The sequence below is a fragment of the Muntiacus reevesi genome, chromosome 1, assembly GCF_963930625.1.
Source record: "Muntiacus reevesi chromosome 1, mMunRee1.1, whole genome shotgun sequence".
Taxonomy (NCBI): domain Eukaryota; kingdom Metazoa; phylum Chordata; class Mammalia; order Artiodactyla; family Cervidae; genus Muntiacus; species Muntiacus reevesi.
In genome coordinates, this window is record NC_089249.1 from 96,988,792 (window position 1) to 97,012,007 (window position 23,216).

General features: G+C 38.1%; 1 protein-coding gene across 1 annotated transcript in view; it reads left to right on the top strand.

Annotated features, from left to right (window-relative positions):
* Window positions 1–23,216, top strand: part of LOC136148229 (mitochondrial adenyl nucleotide antiporter SLC25A24) — a 65,623-nt gene that overhangs the window by 23,504 nt on the left and 18,903 nt on the right. Inside the window, exons 4-8 of the mRNA XM_065907650.1 lie at window positions 5,142–5,253; window positions 10,244–10,402; window positions 13,194–13,346; window positions 19,283–19,390; window positions 20,855–21,022. Of these exons, the coding sequence (XP_065763722.1) occupies window positions 5,142–5,253; window positions 10,244–10,402; window positions 13,194–13,346; window positions 19,283–19,390; window positions 20,855–21,022 (700 nt within the window). The remainder of the gene's footprint in view (window positions 1–5,141; window positions 5,254–10,243; window positions 10,403–13,193; window positions 13,347–19,282; window positions 19,391–20,854; window positions 21,023–23,216) is intronic.

The following is a 23,216-nucleotide window of genomic DNA, read 5'->3' on the forward strand; positions in this document are numbered from 1 at the left end:
ATAAAAAAATAGAATCATTCAGCATGTGACATTTGTGTCTGGCTTTTTTTCACTTATCATGTTTTCAAGCTTTATCCATGTTGTGGCATGCATCACTACTTCATTCCTTTTATAGACCAAGTTATATTCCATTTTATGTATATATCGCACTTTATTCATCCATTCATCAACAGATGGACATTTGGGTTGCTTCCACTTCCAATATTTTTTGCTTCCAATATTCAGCTATCATGAATATTACTGCTATGAATATTTGTGTACACAGTTTTATGTGAACTTGTTTATAATTCTCTTGGATATATACCTAGTGAAGAATCGCTGAGTCATATGGTAACTCTATGTTCAACTGGTTGAAAAACTGACAGACTGTTTTCCATAGTGACTGCACCATTTTACAATCCCAGCAGCAGTGTATGGAGGGCCTGAATTTCTCCACATCTTCCCTGACGTTATTTTCTTTCCGTCTTTTGATTTTAACCATGGGTATGTGGTTATGAAGTGGTATCTCATCATGGTTTTTTTTGTTTCCCCAGTGGCTAATGTATATTATTTTGCACTGTTAGGCTATTACTATTAGCGTTTATACTTTTTCAGTAAAAATTTTAGAATATGTTTGGATTAGAGAAGAAGCTTCGTTTTCCATTTTATGAGACTCCTTTGTTACTCGCACAAAACACTTTACTTCCGAAGTTTCTGGCCACCAAATATGTGGGTTTTCCTCCCACAAGAGGCAATTCTCAGTGATGCCAGCTGGATGTCATTCAGTATAATTCAGTTCTAACATTGTCGACCTGGAGGTAGTGTCAGATCCCACATGTTCAGGGCTCAGTTTCACAAGACCACTCTCCACTTCAGATGCCAATCACAAGGAGTAGGAAGTGCCTAGGTTACCCACAGATTCTGTCTGACTTGGCTACAGATCAGAGGTTCCCATGACCTTCTCCCCACTGGATTCAGTTACTTGCCAGACAGGTTCACAGAACTTGGGGAAATGTGTATTTGTGTTTAGCAGTTTATGAACGGATATTATAAAGGATACAGGTGAACAGCCAATAAAAACATACACACAAGAGGAGGTCTGGATGGGTCCCGAGCACAGGAGTTGGGATGTGTCATCCTGCTGGTGTGTGGATGTGTTTATTAACCAGAAGCTCCCTGAATCCTATACTGTTTGGATTGTTATGGAGACTTCTTCATGTAGGCATGAACAGTTATTAACTCCATTTTCAGTCCCTTTCTCCTCTCTGGAGAATTGGGGGTTGGGATTGGGAGGGAAGGGGCTGAAAATTCCAAGCTTCTGATCATGGCTTAGTTTTTCTGATGACCATTCCTCATCCAGGTGCCCAGCCAGAGTTGCCTCATTAGAACAAGAGATGCCCTAGAGCTTTTATCACTTACAGCGTAGAAGGGCTGTAGGGACTCTGAGCCAGGAGCAGGGAACAGAGACCAAATTATACATTTTCTATTATCTCACAATTGTGTTTTCAGTAGTAGAAATCACAGATTTCCCCTTGAAGGCTCAGCCATCAGTGTGACTCATATACCTCCAAATGCCAGTTTCTTTTCTGCCATTTCACTGTCTCTTACTGTTTCCAAGACTGAATTCATGGGAAAGAAATGTGAAAGGTGCTGTTTGAAGCAGCTGTGGCTGAATCATCAGAGTATTAGACAGGAACCATAGCCTATTGAAATATAGCCTCCTGGTTCTCTGTTTTCAGTAGAAGATATGGTGGGGAGTAACTGAAATAGATGTCTCTCCCAAATATGTATGCTTCATGTATCTTTATCTTCTGCTCTCAAGTAAAAAAGCCACTTTCCTTTTAGGCTTTCATCTCCATCTTTCCTCTCACATCTTTACCTCTAGTTCCTTCTCTACATCTATCGAAGACATTGGCACTTGTCAAATGGTCATTTTCTCTTTGTCCAAAGTCCTAGGAAACCTCAGTATTCATGCTGGCAGCTCCCCTTACTTTCTAGCGTTAATGTTCCTCACTTTCCTCAGCACCTGAGCCTTCTATTTCATTTTGCTTCAGTAGCCCACTCTCTCTCCAACTGTATCATAACTTGAAGCTGCTTCTCCTCCAAAGTCTTAAATACCTGTATCCTACCTTATGACCCCTTCTTCCTTTAGATTCTACACTGTCTTGCTCCTCTGGTACTTGCATTGTGACTTACAGACTTCTGGCCCCTTCATTTCCACCAGTTCATCAGTCTTCTCTTGATTCTTTCACCATTCCTACTTGCTTTCTCTCAATCCTGAGAACTATCCTCTCAATTGTTCTCTGTCCCAGCATTGGGACTATAAAGTATTTCCAGAGAAAAATGAAACTATACAGATCCAACAATAACCAAGACATTCTTGGAGAACCGTAAGGAGCCGGGGACCTGCTCCATCAGATTATCGAAAGTTGTTATGAGCTATAATTAAGATCTAGTGAGGGGTGTTGCTACACAGATAGACAAGTTGACAAATGGAGCTTACCCTCCCAGTAACAGACCCATCCGTGTTTGGGATTTGTCACATGAGAGAAGTAACTTTGCAAATCCCTTTGAAAAGAAGAGACTATGCAATAAATGGTACTGGTGCTTCTGGTTATCCAAGCAGACAGAAATGCAGTTGGATACCTGCCTTACATCATGCATAGAATCACAGACATAGAAGGCAAATTATGGTTACCAAAGGGGAAAGGGTGGGGGGAGGGATAAATTAGGAGTATGGGATTAACGGATACAAACTACTAAACATAAAATAGATAAGCAACAAGGATTTACTGTATAGCACAGGGAACTATGTTTAGTATCTTGTAATAACCTGTAACAGAAAATAATCTGAAATAAGGGGAAAGGGTAGAGGGAGGGATAAATTAGGAGTATGGGATTAACAGACACAAACTACTAAACATAAAATAGATAAGCAACAAGGATTTACTGTATAGCACAGGGAACTATGTTTAGTATCTTGTAATAACCTGTAACAGAAAATAATCTGAAATAGATAAAACTGAGTCAATTTGCTATATACCTGAAACTAACACAATATCATAAATCAACTATATTTCAATTTAAAAAATGAAACTAAATGTGAAAGTTACACTGTAATACCTCTAAGGGAAAAAGAAGCAGATGTCTATATCTCAGTATAGGGAAGAGTTTATTTTAAAAAATACAGAAGTCAATAACCATAAATTAAAGATTGATAAATTCAGCTATATTAAAATTAAGAGCATCTAGGAGATCAGACCAGTCAATGCTAAAGGAAATCAACCCTGAATAATCATTGGAAGGACTGATGCTGAAGCTGAAGATGCAATATTTTGACCACCTGTTGCAAAGAACTGACTTATTTGAAAAGACCATGATGCTGGGAAAGAGTGAAGGCAAGGGAAAAGGGGGCGGCAGAGGATGAGATGGTTAGATAGCATCACTGACTGAATGGACATTAATTTGAGCAAACTCTGGGAGATAGTGGAGGACAGAGGAGCCTGGTGTGTGCCACAGTCCATGGGGTCACAAAGAATTGGAATAATTTAGCGACTGAACAACAGTAATAATTCATGGATACTATAAATAAAGTGAAAAGACAAACTACTTGCTAATTTATAACTTGAAGGATTAAATCAATTTTATAAAGAACTATACACATTTAAGAAAAGGACACAGCCCATTAGACAAATGGGCAAAAGATATAAACAAGCATTTCACAAGAAGAAAAAAATGAATAGCAGGTGAATAGGATAAGTTGGTCAACAGCTTTAGTAATTTGAAGAGAAATGCAGTTTAAACCCACCATGGAACTGTCTTAAGAAGTTTGTTGACACGAGTGTTCTGTGACTGTAAGCTAGAGTTTGAAATTCATTTATTCATTCAGTTAATAATTTGCTCTGCGCCAGGCACTATTTTAGACACCTCGGCCATATCAGTCAATAAAATAAACAAAAACCCTTGCCTTGTAGAGGATGTTTGCATGTGGAAGGTTGAGGGGTAGGATCAGACAATAAGCAATTGCATTAAAATAGAAAATAGTACTAAAAATAGAGGAATAAATATGGCAACCCTGTAGAATAATGTTATAAACATCAGTAGTAACTAGGACTCTTAGGCAAATATGAAATGTTAATACCTGTGTGCTAGAACAAATGAAAATTTAAGTGTAATTTCATGTATGCATATCAAAGTTAAAAGTGGAACCAGAAAATATAAAAAAATACCTGAAAATAGCATTTTATTTGTCATCTTTATGCATCACTTTCACACAAGTCATAGAATAAATAAAAAATCTGGAGGGATGCTTAAGCTTTTTTTTTCAGAGATATTCGTTAATTAAACAAATAATTGAACACTTTATTTTTGCTGACCACTTTATGTACTGGGTCTCACAGTAGTGAACAAAACAGTCAAAATCTTGGGCAGTTTAGAGTCACTTTTAGGGAAAAAATAGGTACAAATGACATTATTGCCAAGAAACTTCTAAAACAAGCAAAAAGTTAATGAAAAATATTCAAGGCTACAATATATTAACTGGAAATATTGAAGATAAGGTATTAGGATTTCTGCTTATTTTTAACTGATTGATGATTGCTTTATAATAGATTTTTTAAATATATATAATCACTGCTGGTTTTCTTAGCATAGAGAAAACTGGAGAAGGAAATTATAGCGTTTTTTGAGTATATTCCAAAGTTACATCCAAATGTTAAAATAGAACATTAAGAACTATCTTCCTGAGCCAGTGTAAGAAAAATAAATCATTAGTTTATTCATTACTGCCCCCCAATTTTTTAAAAAGTTTTTAAAATTTATTTTAATTGGAAGCTAATTACAATATTGTGGTGGTTTTTGCCATACATTCACATGAGTCAGTCATGGACTATCCCCCAATTTTATCTTTGTTAGTTAATTGATTTGGAGTTTGATGCAGCACCAAAAATAGCTTTTAGTGAGATCTATAAACTTGGAGTCCATTTTTATTTAAAATGGTTAAAACTAACAGATCATCAAATGCTTGTTGCCATTTGCCATTTGCAAAAACCTTAGAAGAATATTAAGTTGGAAGAAAAATTGTCATTCTGCAACATGGCCAATAATGTTATCTTTATTAAAAATTGTATTTTATTCTTTAATCAGCTTCTTTTTATTTTCAGCATTGATGCTGATGGGACGATGACAGTGGACTGGAATGAATGGCGGGACTACTTCTTATTTAACCCCGTTACAGACATTGAGGAAATCATCCGTTTCTGGAAACATTCTACTGTAAGTCCACTTTATGTATTAGTTTACACTTATTTGGAGCTGTAAGCCATTGGTACAGTTGTCATCCAGGAGTACTCTGCAGCACTTGTGGGTCAGGGCGCCTAAGTCTCTGTAGCTAGCTCATTGACGTGTAAGAATTCTAAATACTCTGTTAGTTGTGGGGACTTCCCTGGTAGCTCAGACGCTAAATCATCTGCCTACAATGTGGGAGACCTGGGTTTGATCCCTGGGTTGGGAAGATCCCCTGGAGAAGGAAATGGCAACCCACTCCAGTATTCTTGCCTGGAAAATCCCATGGACAGAGGAGCCTGGTAGGCTATAGTCCATGGGTCCGCAGAGTCAGACACAACTGAATATCTTAAAAAAAAAACAACAAACAAACCCAAGACTTCATAAAAATTGCAGAGGTAGTTCCTATGTTTACTATTCACAAAACTTGGAAGAGCTACTGCCTTCCAGAAATCTTGTGAAGATAAGCTGCTCAGCTTTTATAGGCATTTAAGGATTCTGACTGGTGACAGAAGCAAGGTCCAATGCTGTAAAGAGCAATATTGCATAGGAACCTGGAATGTTAGGTCCATGAGTCAAGGCAAATTGGAAGTGGTCAAACAGTAGATGGCAAGAGTGAATGTTGACATTCTAGGAATCAGCGAACTAAAATGGACTGAGATGGGTGAATTTAACTCAGATGACCATTATATCTACTACTGTGGGCAGGAATCCCTTAGAAGAAATGGAGTAGCCATAATGGTCAACAAAAGAGTCCGAAATGCAGTACTTGGATGCAATCTCAAAAACGCCAGAATGATCTCTGTTTGTTTCCAAGGCAAACAATTCAATATCAAGGTAATCCAAGCTTATGCCCCAACCAGTAACGCTGAAAAAGCTGAAGTTGAACGGTTCTATGAAGACCTACAAGACCTTTTAGAGCTAACACCCAAAAAAGGTGTCCTTTTCATTATAGGGGACTGGAATGCAAAAGTAGGAAGTCAAGAAACACCTGGAGTGACAGGCAAATTTGGCCTTGGAGTAAAGAATGAAGCAGGGCAAAGGCTAATAGAATTTTGCCAAGAGAACGCACTGGTCATAGCAAACACCCTCTGTCAACAACACAAGAGAAGACTCTACACATGGACATCACCATGTGGTTGACACCGAAGTCAGATTGATTATATTCTTTGCAGCCAAAGATGGAGAAGCTCTATACAGTCAGCAAAAACAAGAATGGGAGCTGACTGTGGTTCAGATCATGAACTCCTTATTGCCAAATTCAGACCTAAATTGAAGAAAGTAGGCAAAACCACTAGACCATTCAGGTATGACCTAAATCAAATCCCTTATGACTATACAGTGGAAGTGAGAAATAGATTTAAGGGACTATATCTGATAGACAGAGTGCCTGATGAACTATAGATGGAGTTTCGTGACATTGTACAGGAGACAGGGATCAAGACCATCCCCATGGAAAAGAAATGCAAAAAGGCAAAATGGTTGTCGGATGAGGCCTTACAAATAGCTGTGAAAAGAAGAGAAGCAAAAAGCAAGGGAGAAAAGGAAAGATATTCCCATTTGAATGCAGAGTTCCAAAGAATAGCCAGGAGAGATAAGAAGGCCTTGCTCAGCGATCAATGCAAAGAAATAGAGGAAAACAACAGAATGGGAAAAACTAGAGATCTCTTCAAGAAAATTAGAGATACCAAGGGAACATTTCATGCAAAGATGAGTTCGATAAAGGACAGAAATGGTACGGACCTAACAGAAGCAAAAGATATTAAGAAGAGGTGGCAAGAATACACAGAAGAACTCTACAAAAAAGATTTTCACTACCCAGATAATCACAGTGGTGTGATCACTCACCAAGAGCCAGTCATCTTGGAATATGAAGTCAAGTGGGCCTTAGAAAGCATCACTACGAACAAAGCTAGTGGAGGTGATGGAATTCCAGTTGAGCTATTTCAAATCCTAAAAAATGATGCTGTGAAAGTGATGCACTCAATATGCCAGCAAATTTGGAAAACTCAGCAGTGGCCACAGGACTGGAAAAGGTCAGTTTTCATTCCAATCCCAAAGAAAGGCAATCCCAAACAATGCTCAAACTACTGCATAATTGCCCTCATCTCACACGCTAGTAAAATAATGCTCAAAATTCTCCAAGCCAGGCTTCAGCAATATGTGAACCTTGAACTTCCAGATGTTCAAGCTGGCTTTAGAAAAGGCAGAGGAACCAGAGATCAAATTGCCAACATCTGCTGGATCATAGAAAGAGGAAGATAATTCCAGAAAAACATCTATTTCTGCTTTATTGACTATGCGAAAGCCTTTGACTGTGTGGATCACAATAAGCTGTGGAAAATTCTGAAAGAAATTGGAATACCAGACCACCTGATCTGCCTCTTGAGAAACCTATATGCAGGTCAGGAAGCAACAGTTAGAACCGGACATGGAACAACAAACTGGTTCCAAACAGGTAAAGGGGTACATCAAGGCTGTGTATTGTCACCCTGCTTATTTAACTTATATGCAGAGTACATTATGAGAAACACTGAGCTGGAGGAAGCACAGGCTGGAATCAAGATTGCTGGGAGAACTATCAATAACCTCAGATATGTAGATGATACCACTCTTATGACAGAAATTGAAGAGGAACTAAAAAGCCTTTGATGAAAGTGAAAGAGGAGAGTGAAAAAGTTGACTTAAAGCTCAACATTCAGAAAACTAAGATCATGGCATCTGGTCCCATCACTTCATGGGAAATAGTTGGGGAAACAGTGGAAACAGTGTCAGACATTATTTTTTGGGGTTCCAAAATCACTGCAGATGGTGATTGCAGCCATGAAATTAAAAGACGCTTACTCCTTAGAAGGAAAGTTATGACCAACCTAGATAGCACATTAAAAAGCAGAGACATTACTTTGCCAACAACGGTCCCTCCAGTCAAGGCTATGGTTTTTTCCAGTGGTCATGTATGGATGTGAGAGTTGGACTGTGAAGAAAGCTGAGTGCCGAAAAAATTGATGCTTTTGAACTGTGTTGTTGGAGAAGACTCTTGAGAGTCCCTTGGGCTGCAAGGAGATCCAACCAGTCCATCCTATAAGAGATCAGTCCAGGGTGTTCATTGGAAGGACTGATGATGGAGCTGAAACTCCAATATTTTGGCCACCTCATGCGAAGAGTTGACTCATTGGTAAAGACCCTGATGCTGGGAAAGATTGAGGGCAGGAGGAGAAGGGGACAACAGTGGATGAGATGGCTGGATGGCGTCACTGACTCGATGGACATGAGTTTGAGTAAACTCTTGGAGTTGATGATGGACAGGGAGCCCTGGTGTGCAGCAATTCATGAGGTCACAAAGAGTCGGATACGACTGAGCGACTGAACTGAACTGAACTGAACTGAAGGATTCTGCCTTAGGGAAGTGTAAAGGTTACAGGCTGTTACTTTGTATAGATAATGTATCACCTAGATAATCTCAGTACCTCATGGTTCATATGGCCAAAGATCCCTTCTGAAACTTGCTTGTTTAGATTTATCTCTGGAATAAGGCTTCTATCATAATAATCATCGAAAGTTAAACAAATGTTTGGCTCATCTGCTCAGCATTGCAGATAATCTCTCTGTATTCGTCAAAACTTTCAAATTTTAATTAAGTTCCATTAATTTCCTGCTGAAATATCTTGACATAAATAAAATTGATTTCAGTGTGCAATCTGTTCCTGGAAACATTGGAAACTCTTTGAGATAATTTAATTTTTCTAATAGGCTTGACTTCTAAACTTATTCCCGGATTTCAGTACATTTTATATGTACTAAAGGAAGCCTAGCATTCAGATTGCCACTAGTAACAATGCCTAACCTTACCTAGAAAATTGTAAAATTAGTGGTGACTAATGCCGGCAGAGGATGAGATGGTTAGATAGCATCACTGACTCAGTGGACATGAGTTTGAACAAACTCCAGGAGATAGTGAAGGACAGCAGTTCATGTGGTTGCAGAGTCAGACATGACTTAGCAACTGAACAGCAACAGAAAATGATGCCTTTTCAACTATGAGTATAAAATAATACTATATTAGTAGTTCAGTTGCCTTGATAAAATTTATGCTTAGGTGAAATCATATTTACATAATCAAATTATTATTTTATCTTTGGAGATAGTTAATGCACGCATGCATGCTAAGTCGCTTCAGTCGTGTCTGACTCTGTGCGACCCTGTGGACAGTTGAAGCTATAATCATGTATTCATTTTTTTGATAGTAAAAATAAGGAAGTAGGGGATTTCTATTGTAGCATAGCTTCTTACCCTAACACTCTTACCTATAAAATCTATTACACTAGAACCATTTAGATAATAAAGCTGTAAAAATATTATTATAGAACTTTGTTTCTGTCAAGTTATATTTGTAATCCATTGTAATGTTTAGAATAGATTGAAAGGTAGATAATTTTAAATACTACTTCCTTGTTAGCTAAATTTTTTAATGGATTTATAAAAATATTTATAGACAGGAAATGAGTTTAGGGGTATTCACATTACAGTTTTAATTTAATTTTCATGTATATATTTAGAGCACATATCATGATATAAAATATAATGTGGATATAATTTTGAGATAAAAGGAGTATCTTTGAAGAACTGACAAAATAATTCTTTCTATAGCTAGTAAGATTCTCTACATCTGATAAAACACTGCTCTTTCATTCTAACTGAGACCTGGAAAAGTTATCCTGAATCTGTTAAGAAAATTTGTAGTTGTTGGTATTGTAAATTTGTAATTACTGTTTATTTTCATTTCTTGTGATCTGATACTGTATTTAGTGTAAATAGGCTACTTATAATCCTAAATGCTCAAATTGGTTCAGTATAATACTTTCTAAGGATGGAAACTGATCTTTATAAAATGACAGGTAATTCTTCTCTAAAAGAAACAAACCTTCTGGAATGATCTATCTTTAATTGAAGGAGCCTGGGGATTTTTCTTCCATTTTAACAGGGTATTGACATAGGAGATAGTTTAACTATTCCAGATGAATTCACAGAAGATGAAAAAAAGTCGGGACAGTGGTGGAGGCAGCTTTTGGCAGGAGGTGTTGCCGGGGCCGTCTCTCGGACAAGCACGGCCCCTCTGGATCGTCTGAAAGTCATGATGCAGGTGAGCTTTAGGACCTTGTGTCTAAGTGTGTCCAAAATATTCTGAAATAGTGAGAAATGTGGTACTTTGAAAAAAGATAGAAGACATCTCAGTAATGATCATACCTTTAAAAGAGTCTCTCAATTTTCTTGCTATTAATCCTAAATTCAGTCCATGTAAGTATTTACGTTAAATTGTTGGTACATATGTATGTGCTCAATCGCTCAGTCGTGTCTGAGTCTTTGTGACCCTATGGACTATAGCCTGCAAGGCTCCTCTGTCCATGGGATTTTCCAGGCAAGAATACTGGAGTGGATTGCCATTTCCTTCTCCAGGAAGGTGTGATGAACATGTGTGTGATGAACTTTTAATCTTGGCATCCTGTGCCTATTCAAATGTTTAATTAGAAAGGAAAATCTCTAGCCATTGTTGTAGTACTCTCCTTAAACTACTTATATTTTCCTTCTATTTTATGTACTTTCTTAAAAGAGGGTTTTTTTCTGAAATCTAGACTCTTGGAACAAGGATGTAATTTAAAAAGTTATTCTAAATCTGAGGTTAGCAGAAAGGACCTGGTTTTATAGATTGACTTTGCTGTTTACTATCAGTGTAACCCTGGCTAGTCAGAGTGGAAAGAAAGAGGAAAAGGAAAGGATTAGTATTTATTTGGTGCTCATTATGGTAACCCATTTAATCTTCTAATAATGCAGCTAGGGGGATTTTGTCCTCATATTATCTGGCTCAGAGAGTGGAATAACTTTTCCTTCACAACGAATTAGACAAGGAATGGAGTGTTTTTGACTGTATTTCTCATACTGTGTGAAACGCCTGAGGCTTCATTTTCTTTCATTCTAGATTGGGAGTAAGACTATCTAACAAGAGTGGTAAAAACATTAAACAATGGAAGTTAGGGGAGAATGCCTGGTAGGCTGGGACACCCCACTGGAATATAGGAGTTGCTTTAAGAAGGTTTTTAAAAGTTGTGTTATTATTCCTGTGGTCAGTACTTTTGTATTTGTCCTTAGATTTCTGTACGGAATGATTTCTGACAACATTTTCAACTAGAATTCATCTAGAATGTATCTACATCTCAAAATATATTTAGGGGGAATGATACTGCTTTAAAGAAAAAGAAGAGAGAATGGGCATGTATTTTTGTTCTTAGGAACGGTAGTAAATTGACTTTGAGAAATTTTGAATAAGCATTCATCTTTCCTTTGTCATATTTTACTGTGCTGTTTATTTAAAATAAAATGGGTATATTTCAACTTTATTTCCTACAAGGGCAGGAAGTTTCTCAAAGTACCTTCAGATTCAGCAATTCACAGAACTCACTGGAAGCTTTTATACTTATGGTTTATTACAACTAAAGATACAGATTAAAATCAGCCAAGGAACAAAGAGCATAGGACTGAGTCCATGGAAGAATCAAACGCAGAATTTCTGTTGTTTTCTCCCCGAAGAGTCACAATGTGTTATTTCTTGGCATCAGCTTGTGACAGCATGCCTAGAGTTGCACACCAGTCAAGGAAGCTCACCTGAGTCTTTGGTGTTGAGGGTTTTTATTGTGATTACATCACATACTGCCCTCATGGCTAACTTTTAATTGTCAGCCCCTCTGATCTTTTTTTTTTTTAATGTAGTAGTGACTCATTTTGTGTAAGCTGAAACAATCAGAAGAATAGCTGACTTTTGACAGAGAAGGAGAAATGTTGTATGACTTCGCATAAATGTGGAATCTAAAAAGAAATGATACAATGAACTTGCTTACAAAACAGGAAGAGATTCACAGGCTTAGAGAACAAACTTAAGGTTGCCAGGGGGAAGGGATAGTTAGGGAGCTTGGGGTGAACTGTATATATATATATATGTTTTATATATATAACATATATTATGTATATATATGTTATATATATAACATGTATAACACACTATATTTAAAATGGATAGCCAATGAGGACCTGCTACTCCTGGTAGCACATGGAATTCTGCTCAATGTTATGTAGAAGCCTGGATGGGAGGGGAATTTGGAGGAGAATGGATACATGTGACTGTATGGCTGAGTACTTTTGCTATTCACCTGAAACTATCACAACATTGTTAATTGACTATATCCCATTGCAAAATAAAAACAAAAAAGAATAGCTGACTTCTTTATTTGGGGTTTATTATATGGAATCAGTTTTAGATAGAGGCGAGCATAAGGTCTAGTTTATTTAAACAACTATGAGATTGGTAGTATGAGTCAGGTAATTTATCGATACTCACTGGGTCAGGAGTTCACACATGATACCTCAAGATAAGCCATAGAATGTACAGGTTTTGTTTTTGGTGTCAGGCTATGTATACCCTAGTCTCTACGGTTCTGAGAAACATAATATCCAAATTGTTTTCAGCCCCATTTATATTTCATGTCTGTATTATTTCTCAGGGAGGAGGAATACTATATTGCCTTCACTATACTTTTCTAATTTTTCTTACATTGAACTTACTTATATGCCAAAGGGTGTTTCATAGCCTAATAGGTATTAAGTTGGTTCATTTTATCTTACGGGTGCTGTTCACGATTTTAATTTCGATTATGTCTTCTCTGCTTTCCCACAATGAGGATATCAATTTTTCTTTGAGTCAGGCTTCTACAATGGTGGTAATAGTTCTTCCTATTATGTATTTTCTCAACCTTCTATATTAAAAAAAATTCTTTTTGTAGTAATAAATAGTATTGAAGGAAAGAGAGTGGTTGTATTGCTGCTTTAGAAATAGCAATGATAACATCTCACCAGTATTTTATATCATTTTGCTTTATTTTTAGGTCCATGGATCAAAATCGGCGAAAATGAACATATATGGCGGCTTTCGACAAATGGTGAAAGAAGGAGGTATCCGCTCACTTTGGAGAGGAAATGGTACAAATGTCATTAAAATTGCTCCTGAGACAGCTGTTAAGTTCTGGGCGTATGAACAGGTAATAGTTATCACCTATGGAATTTGTTAACAAGGAGGAGTCAAACTGATTCAATAACAATTAAAATACCATGCATTTTAGATTATTATTTTAATACCTGATAATTTTCCACATATACTCCATGAAGAATTTCTGTTACAGAGATTAGATTAATTTAGAGATTCCGCATGACTAAATTCTGGGATTCTGAATTTCCTATTACTTATATCAGAAAGGTTTTTGTGTTTTCTAAGTAGCTCTTAAAGAAAATGCAAGATTTTAACCTACTCATTTTTGAATTCAAAATAGAAGTTGCACATGTTGTTGCACATAAGTTTTTCTGAAAGTGTCCCCGTCCAGAATCTGAAAGGAAAACTTTTAAGTTCAGGTCCTTTGTGTAATCTGACATTGCTATAAAACTGAGTTGGATTTAGAATGAAAGCTCCATCAGGCAGGGGCTTGGCTGCTTCTCCATGCACTTGAGCACATGGACAGAGCCTGGCATGTGATAAGTTTTCAATAAGTATTGAATGAGTGAGTGAATGAGTAAATGAGTGAATGCGATTTACTTCTGAATTAACCTTTCTGTTGACTTAGGCTGTTTAGGATGTTTGGATGTTAGGATTCTACATCAGCATAATTTGATGTTAAGAGGAAATACACTAGTGGATTTTAGAATTGGCTTCTCTTTATGGTCAGTAGCAGAGTTGTCTAGTTAAGCATGCACAAAATTATTCTTTCCATGATTTCTTTTGTCATGGTTAACCATAGATAATAAGAACCTTGAAATTTAACTCCACCTTATATGTTGTATTATTTCAAATAAATTTTTGATTATTTTTGAAAGTGTTTAGTTTTTTTTTTTTTAGTGTTTAGTTCTTGAGCAACAGAATACTCTTGAGAAGGTGTCTTTTCTTGGCTTAAAAAATAGAGAAGCAAAGAAACAAAATGAAAAAAGAATCTAGCCTCTGTGACTTAAATTATAGCCTGTCATTGGGAAGGATATTTTCCTTCTATGAAATCATGAGTTAGGGGTTGCATTTTAGATACCTGTAGGTTATTCTGACCACATACTGGATTTTATGATAGGAAAGTCATAGCCTAAAACAAATATTGAAGTATATTAATAAAACCATTATTCCATAGGCAGGAAGTCAGTATTTTTGGAAGTTTGTATTACTGTAAGCAGATATGTGTATTACACTTTATGCTACTTGGCTAATTCTTACCTTGGATGCCACCAACAGGCATCCTCTGCTTCCATCCAGCCAGACTCCTTTCTGGGTGCTCTTCACAGTATTCTAATTTCCGCATGATAAATTTTCTTAGAGATTAGGAGACAGCTCTCTGCACAAAGTGGTGCAGTGTCCTTGTGGTCTCTGGGGCCTGTTTTACCTGTTTATTTTCTCTCCTTGGTGTAGGTCTGTTTATCCCCCAAGGCTCTGTAAAGCCCAGCTTCCTATTAGAAGCCATTTCCTAAGCATCCGAACCAAAACTGATGCCTCATCTGCCTGATTTCCTTAGAATACTATATTATGGAATATTCAGTTTTCCACTAGATAATAGAAAACCCCTTCTTTTCCCTAGCAAATTGTAAACTACTTTGGGATAACTATTATGCCATACGTATTGTCAGATTTCCCAGAGTACCTAGCTGACTCCCTTCTGGATTCAAATAGGTTTTGTTTCATTGAAAAACTAACAGTTTAGAAAATGAATAAAAGGATAGTGCCAGCCTGGGTATGTAGATCTCTTAAACACATCAACACAGGATAAAGCGGTGGTCCATTTGGGTTCTCACTGGCATAACAGTGTGGTTTTATCAGGATCAGGGAGGCAGTGTGGTGTTGTGTTCTCTTGGTTTCAGCTGCCATCTATATTCTAACTGCCTTCCCTTCTAGCATTTCTCTATTCATCCTGGTACCTACACATCCACCTGTGCACTGCATATCTGTGCATCTCCACTTAGATATCCCAGGGGTACTTCACAGTCATCCCTCCACCACCCCCACTCTAGTCAGACAGACAGACACATGCAGACACATGCGCACACATCCCATTCCTCTTTCTCTAGGTCTTATGGTGGTAAACATGCTTCAACACTTTACTGGAGAGTTATTTCCTCCAGGAAACCTTCCCTTTGTTTTCCTCTGTTAGCACTTTCATCAGAATTCAGTATTGAATTCAGGACTGTGAGCTTCCTTAGGCAGTATTTGTTTTCGTTGTGTGTTCCCAATGCCAGAAAATCCCTGTTGAATGAGTGAAATCAAAGAACTGCCAGAGCTGGGTTTGGAGTCCAAGGTTGCCCTCAGTCTTAAGTTCACTAAGATCAAGGGAAAGATGGGTGTTTTGAACAGAAGTGGCTGCTTGTGGGCAGAAATGTAGGCACAGGAGAGCATCATTCATTAAGGAAGCTGAAGTTTCACTGGGCTCAAGTGTCATGGAGTGTATGTCCAGGAAGATGATGATAATGAAAACAGGCTGGACAGATAGGCAGGAGCCAGATGTGATGGGAGTCTGGATTTTATCCTGAATGTGGGGAGGACACTATTGAAATGTCCTATGTAGGCAAGTGGAATGAGTGTATTTGCATTTAAGATCAACCTGGAAAGTAGAGAGGTGTTGGAAGAGAGTGAGGCTCAACTAGAGGCAGGAAGACTATTTAAGGAAATAATTCAGGGATTCAGGTAGGAAATGATGAGTATCAAAGGCAGTGGCTGCAGTGATTGGAGAAAAACTGATGTGAACTGAAAAATATTTGGGGAAATAGAAACAACAGAACTCACTGAGTGGATGTGGAGGTGAAAAAGAAGTATTAAGAATGATTTCTGATTTCTAACTTGAACAACCAAATACACAGAACAGACAAAAAGAAGAATCAATTTTGAGATCAAATGACAGGTTGCATTTTGCACAGGCTGGGTTTGATCTCTTTCTGTAACATGTAGAGGGAGTAGTCCATAGGACCTTTGATCTCTGATAGGTTGTTATTGAGGTGAAGGCTTTGGCACGGGTCACTCAAGAAGAGTTATAGAATGTGAAGAGTTCTGGGGATGTGTCCAGGGAGAAGTAGAAGGAGAAACCTGCAAAGGAGACTGAGGAGGAGCAGCCAAGGGGACAGAAAGGAATTCATAGAAAGTGATGGCCTAGAAGTCAGAGGAAGAAGAGACTTTCCTGAAGGGTAGTCAATATGATAAAAAGCTTATCTTTTAGGATTTATCACCTCAGGGATAGGAAAGCTTGGTATAAATGTTTCAGGGAAGTAATGAGGTGAGAAACCAATTGAGATGAGCTAAAAGAATGGAAGGATGTTGGGTTTTGGTATTTTGTTTTCATGGCATGCCTGTGGCTGAAGGAAGCGTTTCAGTACAAAGAAGGAAGTTAAAAAATATAAGTGAGAGAGTTAGACAAGTGTTGCAGGGAAAGTATGTGTGTGGGGTAGGGAGTGGAAGGGCGGGGGAAGAGATGTTATCCAAACTGTGGCAGGGTTCACCTTTGACTGCATGGAGAACTCTTCTCATGTCTGCTTAGGAAGAAGTGAATGCGGGTGATTCTGTGGGAAGTGGACAGAAATGCCAAGATATCTTTGCCTGATGGCCTCTTTGTTCTTCCTTGAGTTCCCAAGAAAGGACTTTTTTTTTTTAAGAATGAGGGAGGAAGTGGTACTGGAAGCTGGAGGAGAATGGAATGGAGAAGGTTGAAATAGATATTCTGACAAATGGAGAAAGAGTTGACATGGATGGGGTGGATGGAAAGAAAAACAAAATGGCAGAAAGAAAGGAAAGAAATTGAAATCCTGAAAAGGTTTTCAATCGCGTTGAGAGCCCATAAACCTCCTTTGAAAAAAGTCAAATTCTGTGGCCTTGAGCAAGCCTCTTAAAGCCTCTGTGACCTGACACCACATCCCTGGGGTAGAAACTCAGCTTGGTGACATAGGGTTAAGCCCTTGTCACTTTGCCTAAGCCTATATCTCTGTCCTCAACCCTTCCCTTTGTGCATGGTATGTTTTGGGGTGCAAAAGCCCCAAACCCGTACTCTTAAAATATTTATTCTCTACCAGTCACTAAGTATTTACTGAGTTCTTTTGATGGGTGCTTTGGGTTGGGGTACAGTATATAAAAGATAATGTCTTCAAGGTTCCTATTCATATGCAGGATGGTTTTCGATAAATTGTATTTAATGATTGTGATGATCTAACATATAGGAAAATTAATAGGGCCTATGCAGAAGAGGAGTTTTGGTTATTAACATTATGATGTAGTTCAAGAAATAGAGCCCATGGAAACATTGACTTTTGGGGGAGGCAGATACCTGCCATTTGGGGAACTTTTTGAAATTGTATTTAATTTTTATCATGAGCAGAGAAGCACAACTTTACTAGGACACAGTATTCCTGTAATTTTGCACTAAGTTCCTCTGATCTTAAGGAATTGAACTCTGACTGGCTCAGGAAAGCCAGGTGGGGGTGGCAGTAGGGGTCCCTGTGGGGATGCGTGGGGCATTGAGGGGAGGAGCCTCAGGGCGTGCAGAAGTGGAGCCTCGCTGACCTGTCCCTTCTCCATGTGTCTGCTGCTTTGTCACTCTGACAATTTCCCCTGCTGGTATCAGTGCCTAATCACACATGTAGACCCATGTCACAATTCTAGGAGAAAGAATCTGATTTGCTTGGCTTCTAATCACAGTCTAATTTGGGCAGAGGTTTTCTCTCCGAGCTGTATAAAGATGATAATGATAATAATAACAACAGCAATGTTTATTGAACATTTGCCCAGCACTGTGCTGTGTTATATGTATTACCTAATAATTCTTTCAACAACCCCGTTTGGTGTAGGTCTTGTTATCACAGATGAGGCACCTGCAGTTTGGGTATGTTTGTGAACTTACTCAGAGCCATATAGTTTAGGGTACCAGTTCAGGCCTGCCTGCCTTTGGAGCCCATGATATTAACATCCTGCCCCATCGGTATTTTGGCTGCACTTGCGCCAGAATTCCACCTGTGGCCAGATCAGCCTTGTCACTTGTTTTAGTTCTGGCAGGTCGAGGGGTCTGGGATTGATTTGTTAGTGTAATCTTTTGTATTATCTACAAAAACTGTTTTTCTAAGTTGTTTTATTATGTGTTCATTACTGATTTGTTTTATTTGTACTGGTGAAAACCGTGGGGACAGTATCTGAAAGCTGTGAGCACTTTATTAACCTGTGCACCTGGAAAAGAATGCTGTGATTCTGTTTCAGCAAAAGAGCTACAGGGTCACCTCTGTGGACCATCTGTGTTTTGTGGAATTCTAACTTGAAAATCACTCTCCAGTAAATGAGTCTATTAGCATTCAAGCCTTGCTTTTCTGTTAGATACTGGTAATGCAGTGTGCGCATTTTGAGAAACATTGCATTGTCAATTAATTGATTTCTAGGAGCTGATTTGTGTTTTGGTATTGTCTTAGCTTGGGCTGCCATAACAGAGCACCATATGCTGGGTGGTTTAAAAAATGGAAGTTTATTTCTCATGGTTCTAGATCTGGGGAGTCTGTCATCAAGGTGCTGATCAGTTTGGTTTCTGGTGAGGGCTGTCATTTTGGCTTGCAGATGGCCACCCTTTCACTGTCTGTTCACATGGCCTTTCCTTGGTGGATTCATGTTGGGCGAGGGGGGAGATAGAGTGAAAGGAAGAGGCAGAGAGAAGTGAAGGGGAGGGAAGGAGGACAAGATTGAACATGTATGTGAGAGTAAGGGAAAGAGAACTCTGATGTCTCTTGTAAGAACACTAACCCTGTTGTGAGGGCCCTATCTCATGATCAGACCATAATTTCTCCCACAGGCCCCATCTCCAGATACCATGCATTGGAGGTTAATGCAGTTTCAAAATATGAATCTGATGGGGGTGGGAGGGAGAAATGGGGGGAAGAACACAGTTCATTCTATAGCAAATATTAATGCGCATTTAAAACTTCATTTACACAGTACAAGAAGTTGCTTACTGAGGAAGGACAAAAAATAGGAACCTTTGAGAGATTTGTATCTGGTTCCATGGCTGGAGCAACTGCACAGACTTTTATTTATCCTATGGAGGTAAGTACTATTGTGAAGTCTATTGTATTAATAGTGTTTGTATTTTTATCTATTGCTGCGTAATAGGTTATCCCAAAATTAACAGTTTAAAACATATTTATCATCTCACAGTTTCTGTGGGTCAGGAGTCTGGCCTCTGGTTCAGGATTTCTCACAACCTGCAGTCAGGGTGTCAGCCAGGGCTGCAGTCCCTGCAGGAATCAATGGGGGGATAGACCTCCTTTTAAGTTTATTCATGTGTGTATTTCCAGGGCTCCATAGCTACTGGTTGAAGAGATCAGTTCCTTATTGCATGGGCCTCTCCATAGGATGCTTGTGTATCCTCATAACGTGGTAGCTGTATTTTTTTCCAAATCAGTTATCACAGAGAACACCCAAGATGGAAATTGCACTCTTTGGTCACATCTGCTCTACTCTGTAGGTTGCACAGACTGCCCCTGGTAGACTGTGGAAGGGGATACACATGGCATAAATACCAGGAGGCTGGGAGAGTTGGGGTTTATCTTGGAGGCTGGCTGCAATAGTGTTAATAAGAATTAGAACACCCAATTCACTCTAAAGAGTTTCTGTACCATAAATTCCATAATGGAACCTTAGAATTAGGTTAGGTGATGGTAATCCTAGCTGGGCATCCTTCCATTAGAGCATAGATTAGCAAACCATGGATCTGTGAACTATTTGGTACAGCCTTTTTTTTTTTTTTTCTATTTTTGCATTTTTGCCTTTCTAAGATGGTTTAAAAAACAAAACAACAAAATGCAAAACCAAAGAATTTGCAACAGAGACCTGGTAGTTTAGTCCTGCAGAAACTAAAATATTCTTTATAGAAGAAGTTCACCAACTCCTCCTTTAGGGTAAAAATAATATCATAGATGTGGCTATCTTTATTGATACTACAAAGGTTTTTTTTCATAACGGAAAAGACCTAAGAAATACCTTTAATTTTCATCTTTATGGTATGTATGTTAATATAGCTTTCCTTTCAAGCATCTTAATATTATTGTTCATATTACTCTGCACACCCCTCAAAAAATATCCTAATTAAAATCTAAGCTTCCTCTTACATCCTCCATCTCAGTTAATAGCATCACCTTCCCTCTATCCTGCTGGCCACATCCTGAGTTCCATGCTAGAAACTCTTGAGTCATCCTTTACACTGCCATTTCGCCCGCCCTCCATATCTAATTTGTCACAGTTTTGTTAAGATATCAGTAGATTATCTTCTGTTTCCTCTGCCACTGCCCTAATTCAGATTCTCTTTACAACTAAAGCATTTTCTTGACTCTGGTCTTAGACCCTCAAGAGAGATACTGTATAAGAGTTTCTTACACATCAACAAATTGGACAGTCATTTGAGTGACAATACATGCTAGGTATTTGTTCTTTGTAAAATTGCTTATTTCAAATTCTATGATGATAGCATTAGTGTGAATAATAATATTTGTTATATTCTTTCATAACCAGGTTCTGAAAACCAGGCTGGCTGTAGGCAGAACTGGACAATACTCTGGAATGTTTGATTGTGCCAAGAAGATTTTGAAATATGAAGGCATGGGAGCTTTTTACAAAGGTTATGTTCCCAATTTATTAGGCATCATACCTTATGCAGGTATAGATCTTGCTGTATATGAGGTGAGTTTGTAGCAATCTTTTGAATCCAACAATATAGTTAAGTAGTTCTCATTGTTAGAATTTGACTTTATATAGAGAAGTACATGTCTGCCAGGAAACAGTTTGTAAACGAAAGTAGATTCAAGGGTGTATTCTTTGATCTTTCTGAGACTCTATATGCCTGTGATCTTTTGTATTAGATTTCCCTGTTAATTATTTTTATTAATGAGGATAATAGACTCACATTCAGATATAGTTGTTTAATTCTCTAATACCATATACAAAAATAAAATAAAAATAGATTAAAGTGCTAAGGGTGGATACCATAAAACTCCTAGAGGAAAACATCAGCAGAACAACTCTTCAACATAAATCACAGAAATATTTTTTTGGACCCATCTCCTAGAGTAAGGGAAATAAAAACAAAAATAAAGAAATGGAACCTAATTAAACTTAAAAAGCTTTTGCACAACAAAAGGAAGCCATAAACAACATGAAAAGACTGCCTGTAGACTAGGATAGAATATTTGCAAACAGTGCTACCAGTGAGGGGTTAATTTTCAAAATTCACAAACAGCTTAATATCAAGAAACAGCCCAATCAAAAAATGAGCAAAAGGCCTAAACAAACATTTCTCCCAAGAAGACATATAGATGGCCAACAGGCACATGAAGATATGCTCAATAGCACTAATTATTGGGGAAGTGTAGATCAAAGCTACAGTGAAGTATCACCTCACAGCAGCCAGTTGGCCATCATTAAAAAAGTCTAAAAATAATAAATGCCGGACACAGTGTGGAAAAAAGGGAATCCTTGTACACTGTTGGTAGGAATGTTAGTTGGCACAACCACTATGGAAAGCAGTATGAAAGTTCCTTAAAAAAAAAAAACTAAAAATAGAGCTACCATATGCTTCTGCAGTTCCATTCCTGGGTGTGTATCCAGAGAAAACTTTAATTTGAAAAGATACATGCACCTCAGCGTTCATATCAGCACTGTTTAGCCAAGACATGGAAGCTACCTAAGGTCCATCAACAGATGAATGGATAAAGAATATGTATTTATACGCAATGGAAACTCAGCCATAAAAAATGGAATAGTGTCATTTCCAGCGACATGGATGGACCTTGTTTTGTTTAGTTGCTCAGTAGTGTCTGACTCTTTGCAACCCAGTGGACTGTAGCCTGCCAGGCTCCTCTACTCATGGGATTTCCCAGGCAAGAATACTGGAATGGGTTGCCACTACCTTCTCCAGGGGATCTTCCCAATCCAGGAATCAAACCCGTGTCTCCTGCATTGGCAGGTGGATTCTTTACCACTGAGCTACTGTATAGCACAGGAAACTGTAGTCAATGTCTTGTAATAACCTATAATGGAAAAGAATCTGAAGAAAAAGACTGTATAACTGAATCACTTTGCTGTATACCTGAAGCTAACACAACATTGTAAATTAGTTATACTTTAAAAAAAATTATTACAGATGTAGTTGTTCAGCTTGGAAGATGATACTAGGGATTTTGAAGAGAGAGATAATAAGCAATAATGGCATATTTTCTTTGGTTTGTAAAAATTTCATATTGATAAAGCCAAGAGACTGATGTGGGTAGCACAGATTTATTCTTTGTACTTGCCAGCCTGAAGAAACCTAGGAGGAATGAAATAAGCACAAATCATTTATTTGGGATCAAAGAATTGCAATTCAGTGCACCCAGATTTGGGTAGCAATCTCAATAGTGTCTGCTAGGGAGTAAAAGGGGTTTTTAATGGCAAAGAAGGGAGGTTTGCATTACAAAGAATTTTAGAGGGAGCTGAAAGCAGAATTTAGTTGGCTAAACATGGTTGATGGCTAAAGCTATCACTGGAGGGAGGTAAGAATTCATTACTGTGACAAGTTGTCAGTGTTCTTGCAGAGTCCTTGGACTATCTGTGGTGTGGCCCAGTTCTTAAGTTCATGGTTCCACTTGGTGAGACGTACATAAGGCCTAACTTTTGCATGGCCTTTTGGCTTCATTTTAAAACCCCTTGACATAAATGACTCCATTTTATTCCACAGATCATCTTTTGATCAAGATCATTCTCTAAAAGCATTGCCGAACAACTTAGAGGTTTGCTTTGTCTCATAGCACTGGGATTGACCTGTGCCATAAAGTCCTGTTCTTTGTTGAGGAGAACTTTTATTCTCCAACGCTTACTTCAAAGAGTCAGTGTCATAGGG